A 13458-nucleotide genomic window follows, 5' to 3' on the forward strand; every position below is an offset into this window, starting at 1 on the left:
TGGGAAGGAGAAATGAGCCGGCTGCTCGCAGAGATCTGTGTCACGGAGCGCGATATGGCAGAAAGAGGGACAGGGACATCCTAGGGAACCACCAGAAACATCTGTGCTCCGCTGTCAACCCTCACGGGGACACCAATCGGCCACCAGTAGAGCTTAGGGCCTGGGTGGGGCTGCCGGGACTGGAGTGCCCTTCACAGTGACCACCGGCCCCAGTTTGGTCACAGGGACTGTGTGCCTGATGCTCTGTGTCACGGCAGTCTGCGACCGATCGGAAGCCAGGGACTTGGTGTGAGCCCTTGGGAGGGGCCCCTGGCCTCCCACAGCACCTCTGTGATGGGGCCAGTTTCCACCACAGTCCAAATCCCAAGGTGCTCGGGTCCGAGGTCTCTGAGGAAGACAGACCTCTGGGCGAGGCTCCGACACAGCTCAGAACAGGGCCCGGTGACACAGTGCGGTGGTCAAGCAGCCCTAATGTCAGCCAGGGGCCCCATTTCCTCGGGGGTCTTGTTACATTTGGCCCGGTCCCCAGTTCCAAGACTGGCAGCCGAGCGGCCCTGTGACTGCAGAGTCAGGCCCTCCCGGGTGAGCTTGAGGGTGGGCCTTGAGGAGCCCGGGGCGCAGGGTCCCCTGGCACACCGTCCTCCCGCCACCTGCTGTCCGCATCCGGAAGGCCAGGCCAGTGTCGTGCGGGAGGCTCCAGCCTCACCCAGGCCCTGAGAGTCCCCTTCCGCCTCCCCACACTTGTCACTGCCCCCAGAGACACAAACAGCATCCTTGGAGGGTACGTGGCACCAGCTGTTAGGGGAAGGTGTCACCGACTGACGACAACGCACGGCTCTCTCCAACGACTTTCTCAATCTAGGTTCATAACGTAGCGATTCTCAAGGTGGACAACCTCTCCACTGGACGTGGCTGAAGCTCGGGCAGGGTGAAGTCCCTTGTGCTCTGCAGACTTTCTAAATCATGTTGGGGGACCCGAGAGCCGCCCACAGAGAGTTCTAGAAGGTTCCCGGCCACTGGTGCGAGGCCCGTAGCTGCTGTGACACGCTAGGGCTGGCTGGGGCGGGGGCTCGCGGCCACAGCCCCGCACCCACCCGCCTGCTCCGATTGGAGCCTGAGCGCCGCACCCGTGCCATCGCCATCAGGGAGACCACAGACCCGGGGCGCAGGGGGCCGGGAGGAGGGCGGGCGAGGGAAGGAGACAGCAAGCCTGAGCACCGGTCACTGCCCGCAGGCGCTCGCGATCGGGACACACTGGCAGCGCCGGAGACGGGAGATGGGCTCAGGCAGGTGCTGCCCGTGGGAGCGCGGTCGGTGCCCCCACCTCCCCGAGCGGTGGCTTCGAAAACACCTTCCGCACAGACAAGCCTGTCGTGTTGGCACGTGCTCACCTTTGTGTCACGATGACGTGACACAAATACAAGTGGCAGCGTCACGGGTGAGAATCGCTCACCCCTGCCACTCGCACACGTCCGCGTGACCCAGCGTTTGAGCGAAATGCCTGGGCTCGCGGGCTCGAGGAACCGCAGGAGGGGCAGTGGGTGGTAGTTTTCTTTCGCTGCCACAACAAATTGCCACGAACCACCTGGTGTCTCCCACCTCTGGAGGCTGAGAGTCCCTCCTCCACACAAACCCCCTTCTCCCCACCCCCCACCCCGCAAAGCTGGAGGCTCTCCGGGGAATACAGCTACTTCCAAGGCCTTTCGAGCAGCTGAATTCAGTTCCCGGTGGTTGGTTGTAGGACGAAGGTCCCATTTTCTTGCGGGCTCCGAGCCGGGACTGGTCTTTGCTCCCAAAGGCTGCTTGCATTCCTTCTAGCACTTTCCACGTGGCCCCTGCCGGCAAGGCAGGTCAAGTCCTCACACACTCGGAAGCCCTCTCTATTCCCTGCTCTATCGCTCTGCCTCCAGCTGGAGCCAAGCCCTCTGCTTTGCCTACAGTGTTCATGTGATTGATCGGACCCGCACGGGTAATCTCAGATGACCTTCCTGTGGCAAAGTCTGTAACATTAATTACATCCACAAAGTCCCTTTTGCCCCATCATGTAACGTAGTCCTTTGTTTTTTCCTTCCTTTCCTTCTGTCATCACCTGGAGAAAAATCCAGGGAAGTCAAGAAAAACGGTGGGATGTAGTTCAATGCCTTGCCGAGCTGCTGTAGTGATGGGGGCGTCAGGTCATAGGGTCAGGGATGTGTCTAGCGGCTTTATTCAAAATTTCCCAGACTTGGAAGCAAGTAAGCTATCTTTGGGTAGGTGAGTGGGCAAATACATTGCGGTCCCTCCGGACCATGGGCCACTATTAACGATATAAAGAAGTTATTTATGAAGCCATGGAAACACACGGGGAACCTTAAATGCATGCTACCTAAGTGAAAAAAGCCAATCGTAAAACATTCTGGAAAAGGTAAACTATGGAGACAGTAAAAGGAGCAGTGGTTGCAGGGATGGGGGCGGGGGAAAACCGGCAGAGCACAGAGGATTTTTAGGGCAGTGAACCTACTCTGCACGATAGTGTCACGGTGGATATAGGTCGTTATACATCTGCCCAAGCCCAGGGACATACAACATGCACAGTGAACCCTTAAGGACTTTGGGTAATAATGACATGCCAGTGCAGGGTCATCGTTGGGAAAATGTGCACTATTCCGATGCCTGATGGTGACAGTGGGGGTGCCGTGCAGGTGCTGGGGCAGGGGCCACATGGGAAGTCTCTGGACCTTCCTTTCAATCTTATTTGTAAACCCAAACAAACTGCCCTCAAAAATTAAATATCTTATTTTTATTTATTTACTTTTTATTTATTTTTTGAGAGAGAGAGAGAGAGAGAGAGAGAGAGAGGGTATATGCAAGTGCTGGAGAGGAGCAGAGAGAGAATCTTAAGCAGGCTCCATGCTCAGTTCAGCCCAATGAGGGGCTGGATCCCACGAGACCCTGAGATCATGACCTGAGTCGAAATCAAGAGTCAGACACTCGACTGACTGAGCCATCCAGGCGCCCCAAGTCTTTTTAAAAAAGAATCAGACATGCGATTCCAGCCACTGTGCTCGGACAACGACACAGCTGCGTACGGTGCCTGGCATCGAATGGTAAGGATGAGCAGCCCCTGGGACACACACACACACGGGGGCTTCCCATAGCCACTCCCTCCAGCCCGGCTGGCCGCCCTGAGCAGCCCAGGGAGACCAGAACACCCTGCACTTGAACAAGTCTCTAAATCTGATGCAATTTAGACCGGAAGACTGTGCTCTCTGCCAACAGGGCATGGCTGTGATAACTCTGAGCTAGCCACTAAAGCTGAACTTGAAAACGATCCACAGTCAATGTTGTAAATGGTATTTAGTCGCGGAAATCTAAATAAATCAAAGAAATTTTAAAAAATAAATGTACTCGGGGAAGAACAGTTAACAGGTAACTTCCCCTGTGATTTCTTGCAAACTTTTGAGACATATAGTCTTCTTTAGACTTGGTGGGAAATTAGATATATATTAAACTAAAGATCAATTTATTGGTGCATAACTCACGCAAAATAAACGACCCACTTGCAGTGCACAGTTCGATGAGTAGTTTGAGTTGTAGACACCCGTGTAACCATTTCTCCAACAAGACATGGGACATTTCCATCACCCCAGAGAGTTCTCTTGCTTTCTCCCGGCCAGTCCCCTCCCTACCCCACAGCCACTTTGCCCCTATCCCTGCAGAGTCACTTAGCCTGGTTTAGAGCTTCTGGGTTCTCCGGAGAAACAGAGCCAATTGGGTATATGTGTATAGATTAGGGGACTTATTTTAAGGAAATGGCTCACATGATTGAGGGTGCGGGCAAGAGTGGTATCTGTACGGCAGGCTGGGAATTCAGGCAACGCTTTGGTGTGGCAGCCTTGAGGCAGAATTTCATAATGCCTTCAACTGATTGGATGAGGCCCACCCACGTTCTCACAGGTAATCTTTTAATCAAGGTCCATTGATTGCAGATGTTGATTGCATCTACAAAATACCTTCATGGCAACACCTATAGTCGTGTGTGATGAAATAACTGGGTATTATACCCTAGTCAAGTTGACATTAGACAATCGATCATCATATGCTCTTTGGAGACTGGCTCCTTTCATTCAGCATGGCGTTTCTGACAGTCATTCCTGTTTGCAACAGTGCCTCATTCCTTTTTATTACTAAATTGGATCTCTTGCGTGCTTACGGCGGGCTAGATTCTGATACACACCCAGCATTTCACCCTAAAACTGACAAAACAAGAAAAGTGGCAAACGCCAATTAGAATCCAGAGTAACTCACTGAGATACCTAAACTTCTTTAGATCCTAAAGTGGAATAGTGAAAAATGTCTTGCTGGTCCGCTGGTGAACAGTGAGACATACAGAAGGCAGCGCCCTATTTTCAGGAATACGGTACCGTTGTGTGGCTTCTGTTGTTTTTAAACCTTAATTCAATGTAGCCAACTAACCAGAGAATACAGCCGAGACTGCAGCTAATTATCGTGCTCTCGCTTCAAAAGAGACACCTGTAAAACGCACTGAAGCAACTGCACGTGAGAGAGGCTGACAGGTGACTGTTTTCTCAACCGCTCAGAGGCAGACTGGCTACATCTACACAGAAAGGGGGGATCGCAGCCCCGTTGCTCTGCCCGTCTTCAGAACGATCATCTTCTGTGATATGGTCACTGCCAAATTCACAATATCACTGAAAGAAGCTATGATTTCGGATCCATAAAACTCACAAATGAATAATCACTCCGTCTGCCACAGAAAAGACGCCCACGATGAAGGAACGGTGGGCCACGTCGTACTGAAACACCAAGTTTCCCTAAGATTGCATCCCGGAGGCTCAAAGAACCCCGGGACGAACAACGCGGTAAGCAATGTGAACTCTGTGCAGGGCTGCCGTCAAAGGTGGACACGGAGTTCCCGGGGCTCGCGCTGCGTCTGAGGACTGTGATCAGCAGTCCCGCCGGTAGGCGGGCGGGGAATAAGTGCGCAGGTGCGGTGCGCCCCAGGGGCAGCTCCCAGGTGCTCCGCCCACCGGCCGCGGAGCGCGCCCTCCATTGGCTGCTCCGCCCGAGGACCGAACTCCCATTGGCCGAGGTGGACCCGACTCGCGCCGGGGGCGACGGCAGCTTGGAGCCCTTCGCGTGACCCGGCGAGAGAGGAGTGAGGCTAGCGGCGGCCTAGCGGCTGGTCTTCAGGGACGCGCCGGCCCCGGCACCCGCCCGACCGCCCTGGAGCGCCCCGCTCCGATTCAGGGCGGGGCCCAGCCCAGGGGGCGTGGTGGGACCCGAGGCGGCTCGCGCAAGCGCAGTAGGCGCGCCCCCACAGCCCCCGGCAGCCCTCGCGGCCGCACGCCCCGCCCCGCCCCGCCCCTCCCCAGCGGGGGAGCCTCCCGGCGGCCCCGCCCCCACCCGGGCCCGCGGAGGAGGCGGTGGAGGATGACGTCATCCAGCGGGGCGACGGGCATTGGGCGCCATTTTGAAAAGGGAAAAAAAAAAAAAAAAAATCCCTCCCCGGCGGCCGCGGCGGCGGCGGCGGCGGCCGGGCTGAGGTGCTCGGGAGGCAGCGGCGCGGCGGCCGCCTCCTTCGTGCGCCGCCGCCTCGGCGCCCGCCCGCCCGCCCGCCGGCAGGCCGGCCATGGCAGGTGAGGGGCGCGCGCGGGGCGGGGCGGGGCGGGCGCGGGGCTCCGGGCGGGGGTCCTGGGCGGGGGCGCGGGGCGGGAGCGGGCCCCTGACGCGCCCGGTGTGTCCGCAGGAGCCGGAGGCGGCGGCTGCCCCGCGGGCGGCAATGACTTGCAGTGGTGCTTCTCGCAGGTCAAGGGGGCCATCGACGAGGACGTGGCGGAAGGTAAGGCCGCGCACCTGGCGCGGGGGCGGGCGCGGCTCCTTGGGGGCAGCCGCGTCCCCCGCCCCGGGGAGCCCGTTCTGGCGACCGCGCCGGGCCGGGGGCGCCGAGGGCACCGCTCGGAGCGCGGAGGTCCGGCCCCCGGACAGGGAGGCGGCCCCGAGGGGTTATGTAAGGAAGCCAAGGTCACAGAGCCTCGCGAGGACTCGGGTCTCCGGGGTGGCGTGTGGGTGCCTCCCGGCGCCGGGGGCTGCGGAGGTGCCTGCGGGAGCCGGGCACGCGGGGCGCGGCGTCGGGGGCCCGCGGGGTCGCGGCAGCGGCTGGGACGCGGCGCTGGGAGGGTCGGGAGGCCGCCGCTCGGGAGCCACCTGCGCGGGCACCACCTGGGCGAGCCGTGGTGCCTCGTTTTCTTCGTCTTGAAAACCGGTCGGCTGGGCTGCCTGATCCTTACGGTCGTTCTGTAAGGTTCTAGCGTCGTGGGCTCGTCGCCGGTTCCTTTGCTCCAGCGGTGTCCTAAAGTCCCCTGCGTTCTGCGTGGTGGTTTCCTGCATCGAAGCCTGAGATGAGCCGGGGGGCACAGCGCACGGGTGGCGGGCGGTGGGCCGCGAGCGCTGCAAGGCTCCCGCCCCCGTCCCCGCCCCCCACCACGCGGCCCGGCCTCTTCCAGTAGGGACAGCCGTTCTTTCCCGGACGTGATGTGTGGGGACTCGGAAACTGGACATCCCAGGTTTACAGGCTTCGTTTTAGGGGACGTCGTGAACCTTTCGTCTGGTGGCAAGGCCTTGTCTTTGCCTGAAATGCACCCCCCTTGCCCCAAGCCCCCGGTCGCGTGTGTGCTCACCTGTCCCGATCATGGGCCCCTCCCACGACCCTCTGCTCCTTCTCCCCTCCCTGGTGGTGTGACACCGGGAGATTTGCGGCCCCGAGACTAACAGAGTCCAGACTGTTAGGTAAAAGTGCCCTCGAAGAAATTGGTGAAGATGCGTACGATTTGAGGATGGAAAGTTGGTGCTTTTCTGGAACTTAACTCACCGATTGTGCCTTTTATATTCATTTAAGGTATATTTTTATTTTACTTGGGCCAAGTGGGTGACAGTTAAACTTAAAATTTTTAGCAGGAGCAAAGCAAAACGTGTTTGTTTGGGGGGGGGAGCTTAATGTCTGTTTTAATTTCTGATTTTCCTTTTCTGAAAAAGTTCTGACAAACGGAATGAGTTTGTCAAATTCCGACTGAAACGGTGTCTTTTAAGTGTGACGTTACACTTTGAGAATGGTGCCCTTAAAAAAACTTCGCAGAGGTAATTTTGCTGGTTGAACGGAATCAGGACTTTTTTGCAGTTTTAAATCCCTAGTTTAAAATTTTGAACGTACCTGGAAGTTTTGCGTGGCAAGTTATCTTTTTTTGGTGAGATTTCTTTGCGGTAATCACTCGGGAATTTTTTGGTCTGCGTAGGTGTTGGGAGCTTTTTCCTGTGACCCACACAAGCTTTGGCCGGGTAATCGGTCCGCGCGAACACTCTTAGAAGTCTCCTTTCTGTCGCAGAGTGGGGACGGTGTCTGTCGAATTGTATTCCTTGCGCACAGTCCGTGGTGTAGGAAACGGCATCGCTTCCAGCTAGTGGTTGTGCAGCGAGAAGAACCGAGCTTGTCGTGTCCAGACCCAACCAGCACGAAGAAGGTGCCGAGAGGAGGTCACTGAGGACCGGTAATTTGCAGGAGGCCGTCGTGCGCCTTGGGAGGAGGCTTGGGTTCGAGAACTCCAGGGCGGTAACCTTTATGCGTTGAGATTTGTGGCTCGTGCCGTTTGTCCTGGTCCGGGCTCTACCTGGCAGCGCCTCCGTGACCCTGCACTTGTGCGTCTTTGATTGAGGTGGATGGAGGCCGGGGCCTCGCCTCACTTGCGTGAGAAGGTCCGGGGCTAAACACTCGAGTGAGTACGGGGGAGAGAGGCTTTCGCCTTCCATTTCGCTTTTTTTTTTTTTTACGTTTTATTTATTTTTGAGACAGAGACAGAGCATGAACGGGGCAGGGGCAGAGAGAGAGGGAGACACAGAATGGGACGCAGGCTCCAGGCCCCGAGCCATCAGCCCAGAGCCCGACGCGGGGCTCGAACTCACGGACCGTGAGATCGTGACCTGAGCTGAAGTCGGACGCTTTAACCGACTGAGCCACCCAGGCTTTTTTTAAAGATTATCTTTAGGTAGTCTTCACACCCGCTGAGGGGCTTGAACTCCAAACCGCGAGGTCAGGAGTAGCCTGCTGCGCCGAGTAAGCCAGCCGGGCGCCCGTCTTGGTTTTTCAAACTAGTCGTGTGCGGGACTCGAGTCACCGCCCCTGAAGAAAGTATCGTACTGTGTAAAATGCAGCGGCTTTTTCTTTTCAAAGCATGGGGTTCTGCTCGCGCGCGCCGGCCGGGCCAGTGCGGCGCCTTCAGGGATTTCTCAGCTCCCGGGAGCAGGAGTAGAGCTGGGCTCAAAAGGAAGTTGGCAGTTCTCCTGCTGGTGACAGGATGCGGGAGTGACAGTCACTGCTCCTTCCCCTGCAGCAAGCTGACGTCTTGCAGGGAAGCCGTCACCCCCTGCGGTGGAATTGGCGAACTTTAGGCCCAGATGAGCGGGAGTCAAAGAAGTAAAACCCAGGGGGAGTTGCCAGAGGAAGGGAGAAGAGACGGGATCGTGAGCTTGCGCCTGCAAAGCTTGATGCTCTAGGCAGTGTCTGCTGTGCGGAAGCTGTTGGGTATTTGTCACGTTTCCGCGTGTGGTGTTTGGTCACCACGGCCCAGTCCCCGGGCCCTACAGCCCCTCTTGCACGACCTCACCGGACGGATGCCTTTGGCAGATGTCACGCGACATCACGGTCGTTGGCCGGCCCGTCTCCTCAAGCTCGAAGGCCGGCTGGCCCCACACACGCCCCTCGTGGAGGACCCGGTCTGCGGTGACGACAGCTATCAGACACTGAACGCCGGTCACGTTCCTGAGACTGCGCCGAGCTCCCTGGGTCCGCGAGTCCAGTCTCCACACCGCCCCTGTTCTTCCCGGTTTCGGATGCAGAAGCCAAGGCACGGGGAGGAGGGGGGCACCGACCTTGGTCAGCAGCCACCGTGACCGCAGCCAGGGTTTGAAGCCAGGCCGACTGGGCTGCTTCGGTGACCATTAGTGGCGGTGCCGATGGCAGTCCTCGCGTGGGGTGTGGCTGCCAGCCTCGGGATTGCTCCTCCTAGAGCTCGGGGGAGAGCTCTCTGGCAGGAATTGTAGGGAATTGCTTCTGAAAGCAAATGAAAACGAGATGCCTTTAAAGGAAGCGCCTGTCAAAATGTTGGAAGCTTAGTAACCTGGGTTAAAAAATGGCCATTAAAGAATAGATGTCACAGAGATGACACGCTGGTCCGTGACTGAAGCAAGCACCCGCACACCCAGCCAACGATGTGGTCATTTTGCCTGCCAGGTCACCTCGACGGGATTGGAGCTGCCTTCTTGCAGGGAAGGTTTGGGTCTTGCTGCCTTTGCCTGTTGCTTTTCTAGACGGACGGGGGGAGGTCTGGAGGGGGGCTTTGTGATGAACTGTTATCTGGTTTTATGTGTAGCTTTTTTCATCATGGGCGATTTTACAGGTTTTCTTAACATTTATTTTTTGAGAGACAGCATGAGCAGGGGAGGGGCAGAGAGAGAAGGAGACACAGAATCCGAAGCACGCTCCAGGCTCCAGGCTCCAGGCTCCGAGCTGTCAGCACAGAGCCCGACGCGGGGCTCGAACTCACGGACCGCGAGATCATGACCTGAGTCGAAGTCGGGCGCTTAACTCACTGAGCCACCCAGTGCCCCTCACGTGTCTTGCCTTTTTACTTGATGATTTTGTTTTAATCCATGATCTGGTCTGTGGTCTTGAATTGGACGTTAATCTTTTTCTGAAAAAATAATATGAAAAAATACTAAAAGGTTTATCTTTAACTCAAGTCTGGGGAGTTATATAAATCTTGTGGGTGTCTGGGTGGTGTGGTAGGGCCTTTCTAAAGGTGTTTATGTAGATATATTGTGAGAGAGAAAGAAACCTTTAAGTTGGGGAAGGGAAACAAAAATTAAGGGCACTAGGACATCAGTCTAAGATGTTAGTGTGTTTTGTTGAATATAAGATACATCTGATTTCAAAGATGTTAACATGTGGCAAACTGCTCCCTGGAATCCGTGAAATCCAGTATTTGTGAACGCACAACGTTTCAGCCATATTCATTATTTTTATAGAGTATTGTGGCTTTTGTTTTTCCTATGTGTAGAAAATGAGCATGAAGTATATCTATGTCATTGAGAAAGGCCTTCAGGAAAGCATCTTCTGGGGGAAAGCCATCAAACAAGAGAACGATCTAGTAACATTCTTGCTGTTTGATTTAGTAGAGAGCTTCGTGGGGAGATTCTGCTATTAGGAAATCAGATATGTGTGGTTTTCTTAAAATTAAGGCGTTTAATATGTTTATGAGTACAGCCACATTGCAATGCTTCTTCGATCGGGCTGCATGTTCAGGAAGCTGCACTGATCTTAGTTACAATCAGATGTACGTATTTAAGACTTACAGTGATATGAAATCATACGCCTCGATTTCTTTATTCCTTGATTTTAAAAGTCTTGTTTTGATGAGTTCTGGGTTTAGTTCACGTCTGCCATTTGTCAGGGGTGAAGGCACTTTCTGAACCTCAGCTCCCTTATCTAGAAATTACAGGAGAAGGTTTTTGTCAAAGTCAAACGGTGTGCAGTGCTTTTGTTACCTGTAAAGTGTTGCTTGAATGTTAAGTACGACTGTTAATGAACTCTCATTTGTTTTAAGGTCTTTGGGTTGGTTGTAGCTAAATTTAGACATAAAATAATAGCAGTTTCTTGTTTTTTCCTGACCTCTCCCCCATCTGTTCATTCACCCTGGATCCCTTCGGTTGGGTCTAACCTGGGTTTTTCCGTTATTATTCAGTCCTCCTTTCTTGATCGTATATATATATATTTTAAGTTGATTGATTTATTCTGAGAGAGAGAGCACAGGCAGGGGAGGGGCAGAGAGAGGGGGATATAGGATCTGAAGCAGGCTCTGTGCTGACAGCGGAGAGCCTGACGTGGGGCTCGAAGTCACGAACCGCAAGACCATGATCTGAGACGAAGTCAGATGCTTAACCGACTGAGCCACCCAGGCATATTTCTTGTTTATATTCTGTGTCCCTTGCTGAGGTTTCTTGCCCAACTTAGGATATGCTTTCTGTTTCCTGTCTACCTTCACACCCTACCAATCCTTATCACGTTCCACCTTCTTTATGAATCACAGCTCAACCACTTTTTTTTTTGTAGAATTTATTTTTTATTTAGTGAGAGAGAACGAGCATGAGCAGGGGAGGGGCAGAGAGAGAGGGAGAGAGAGAGAATCCCGAGCTGGCTCTGCACTGTCAGTGCAGACCCCAACAAGGGGCTCGAACTCACACACTGCGAGAACATGACCTGAGCTGAAATCAAGAGTCAGACGCTTAAGTGACTGAGCCGTCCAGGTGCCCACCTGCTCAGCCACCCTAACACCTGGTATTCTGTCTTAGGATGTGACCTTTCTTTTTACTTAGCGTATAGTGGTGTTTGGCATTTAGCAGTGTCCTCTTGTTCTCCAGTTTTATCATGTGTTAGGCTTGTCTCTCCAACTTGTGACTCGGTATGGAAAGGCATTGGTACAAATCCCTTTTCAGCCCTCCTACTAGCTTTGTGTTAACTTGACTGGTTACTTACCTTCTTTGTGGCTTTTCATCTGTAAAACAGAGGTAGTATACCCTGTGGCCATTACAATTTGTTAGGAAGATTCCACATAAATGCGGGGAAAGCTCTGGCAAACAAGCACGCAGTAACTAATAACTGTGGAAACGTTCTCGTACGAGACACTCCTGCGAAGGAGAGTAAGTTGCTCCATATTGCCCCAGGGAGCCCCTGTAAGAAGGGGAAGGGTGTTGGAGGGCTGGCTTTGGGCTGTCTTCATCTGACACTTGACCAGTGCCCTGGAGGGCTGCTTCTGCTGCTGGATATTGGAGTAGAGAAACCCACTTCCTGCCTCGAGAAGCCCTGTGTTGAGACAGACTAGCCCTCACACCATCCTGAGAGCAGAGCCGGGACGGGGATGGGGACGTGCCGGAAGTGCCCAGTGCCCCTTGGGTGGGGAGTGACGGGGAAGAGGTCGGGGGGGAGGGGCGGGAAGGCGGTGGAGAGGAGATTGGAGAGAGCCTGGTGCATTCTGGGAAACCTGAGCCCTTGTCCAGGGGCAGAATGGGAGGGCCAAAGAGTGCTGGATAGCAGCCTCAAGCACCATGCTGAGAACTTGGAATTGTATTTTGAAGTGATCATGATCACAAGCCTTTAAGACTGTAAGCTGAAGAGTGACATCAGCTTTACCTTTTTCAGGAAGGTCACTCTGGCCTTGGGAGAATGGTTGGTGATGGGGTAAGAACGGAGGCCAGTAGGAAGTTGCTGCGATAATGAAGGCTGGAAACGCGGGCTTACTCTAAATCAGAGGTCTGCAAATTTGTTTTTTGTAAAGGGCCAAAAAGTAAATATTTTGGACTTTGCAGGCCCGTCTGCTCCTGCTGCAACCACTGAGCCCAGTCTGTCTGCCTGTGTAGCTGGAAAGTAACTGCAGACCCCACAGAACAAAGGGGTAAGGCCGTGGGCCAACATCTCTGTTAAAGCAGCGGAGGCTGGACTCCATGTGAACCTCAGGTTGTAGTTTGTCAGCCTCTGTGCTAACATCAGTGGTCCTCAGTCTTTGGTCCCAGGGAGACCAGAGAGCTTTTCTTTGTGTGGGTTTATGTGTCAGTACTTACCAAATTTGAATTAAAACAGAAGGACTTAAAATACTTATTTCACTTTAAAATAATAATGATCTATTGCATGTGAGCATAACATTTTTAATGAAAAACAACTTTCTTTTTTTTTTTTAATTTTTTTTTTTCAACGTTTTTTATTTATTTTTGGGACAGAGAGAGACAGAGCATGAACGGGGGAGGGGCAGAGAGAGAGGGAGACACAGAATCGGAAACAGGCTCCAGGCTCCGAGCCATCGGCCCAGAGCCCGACGCGGGGCTCGAACTCACGGACCGCGAGATCGTGACCTGGCTGAAGTCGGACGCTCAACCGACTGCGCCACCCAGGCGCCCCGAAAAACAACTTTCTTAAAAGAAACAAGATTTAGTGAGAAGAGTGGCATTGTTTTACACTTTGTAAACCCTCTAAGTATAGGGGTTAAAACAGGACTGCTGGATTTTCAGATTCTCTGCTTCTGTGTTCAATCTGTTGAAATTGTTTTATGGAAATAATACATGAAGAAAATTTGGCCTCACACTTGTAATTAGAAAAGGAAAGAATGACTTAATAGCCTTTCCATGTAATTCTGGATATTCTCTAATACTATGGCAAAACTGGACACGTGATGATTTCTTCAAGTTCAGTTGTGCTTTGGAACCTGAAACCGTATCATTGAACTCGTATTTCCTATTACGTTAAAATCCCTTACTTCTACCTTGTACTTTGAATGGCTCTCTCACTCCGTGTGTGATTTGGTAACATCGTGTCTTGGTCGTTTGGACCAGTTATACCAAATACTGGTACACTGGCTT

General features: G+C 53.7%; 1 protein-coding gene across 2 annotated transcripts in view; it reads left to right on the forward strand.

Moving 5' to 3' along the window:
• The first annotated feature begins 5504 nt into the window (after positions 1-5504).
• Positions 5505-13458, forward strand: part of PPP2R2D (protein phosphatase 2 regulatory subunit Bdelta) — a 52553-nt gene continuing 44599 nt past the window's right edge. Inside the window, exons 1-2 of one of the 2 annotated variants that reach the window (XM_058698157.1) lie at positions 5505-5639; positions 5750-5842. In XM_058698157.1, the coding sequence (XP_058554140.1) occupies positions 5633-5639; positions 5750-5842 (100 nt within the window). In that variant the 5' untranslated portion in view covers positions 5505-5632. Of the gene's footprint in view, positions 5640-5749; positions 5843-9196; positions 9324-13458 lie in introns of those variants that run through there. The other variant, XM_058698156.1, reaches the window with a different exon arrangement.

Source organism: Neofelis nebulosa, chromosome 13 (assembly GCF_028018385.1).
Source record: "Neofelis nebulosa isolate mNeoNeb1 chromosome 13, mNeoNeb1.pri, whole genome shotgun sequence".
NCBI lineage: Eukaryota > Metazoa > Chordata > Mammalia > Carnivora > Felidae > Neofelis > Neofelis nebulosa.